At 60.0% G+C, this 650-nt stretch overlaps 1 protein-coding gene across 1 annotated transcript in view; it reads right to left on the bottom strand.

Annotated features, from left to right (window-relative positions):
• CDK5 (cyclin dependent kinase 5) overlaps positions 1-650 on the bottom strand; it is a 10,710-nt gene that overhangs the window by 2,143 nt on the left and 7,917 nt on the right. The window contains exon 10 of the mRNA XM_072413132.1: positions 342-402. Within this exon, the coding sequence (XP_072269233.1) occupies positions 342-402 (61 nt within the window). The remainder of the gene's footprint in view (positions 1-341; positions 403-650) is intronic.

Raw genomic sequence — 650 nt, 5'->3', positions numbered from 1 at the left:
ACCCCCCGACCAACAACGGGCCCGAGACACCCCCCGACCAACAACGGGCCCGAGACACCCCCCGACCACCATAATACACCCCGACCAACAACGGGCCTGAGACACCCTGACCACCATAATACACCCTGACCAACACAGGGCCCGAGACACCCCCCGACCAACAACGGGCCCGAGACACCCCCCGACCACCATAAGACACCCCGACCGACACCGGGCCCGAGACACCCTGACCACCATAATACACAACACTCAATCGCCCTCCCCTTTCTATCCATCAATATCCCACCCAACAATAACTGAGCCCATCAAACATTTTATGCAGCAGCAGAACGGAGACTCACTTTATAATCTGGTAACTTCGTCATGGCCGGCCACTGCTCTTCAGTTGGAGTTCCCAGCAATGTGAGAAAGTTCAGGAAAGAAACAAATTCTGTAGCAGCACAAAATACCCTGACACAGCCAAGCAGGGGAAACATAGGGGCAAGAGGGAGGGAGCCAGGTGGAGAGCGGCGCAGGAGGGAGGGAGGGAGCCGGGTGGAGAGCGGCGCAGGAGGGAGGGAGCCAGGTGGAGAGCGGCGAGGGAGGGAGGGAGCCAGGTGGAGAGCGGTGCAGGAGAGAGGGAGGGAGCCAGGTGGAGAGCGGTGCAGGAG

This window comes from Pyxicephalus adspersus, chromosome 5 (assembly GCF_032062135.1).
Source record: "Pyxicephalus adspersus chromosome 5, UCB_Pads_2.0, whole genome shotgun sequence".
Classification (NCBI taxonomy): domain Eukaryota; kingdom Metazoa; phylum Chordata; class Amphibia; order Anura; family Pyxicephalidae; genus Pyxicephalus; species Pyxicephalus adspersus.
Note: the sequence above shows the minus strand (reverse complement) of the source record. Positions and strands in the feature narration are given on the sequence as shown.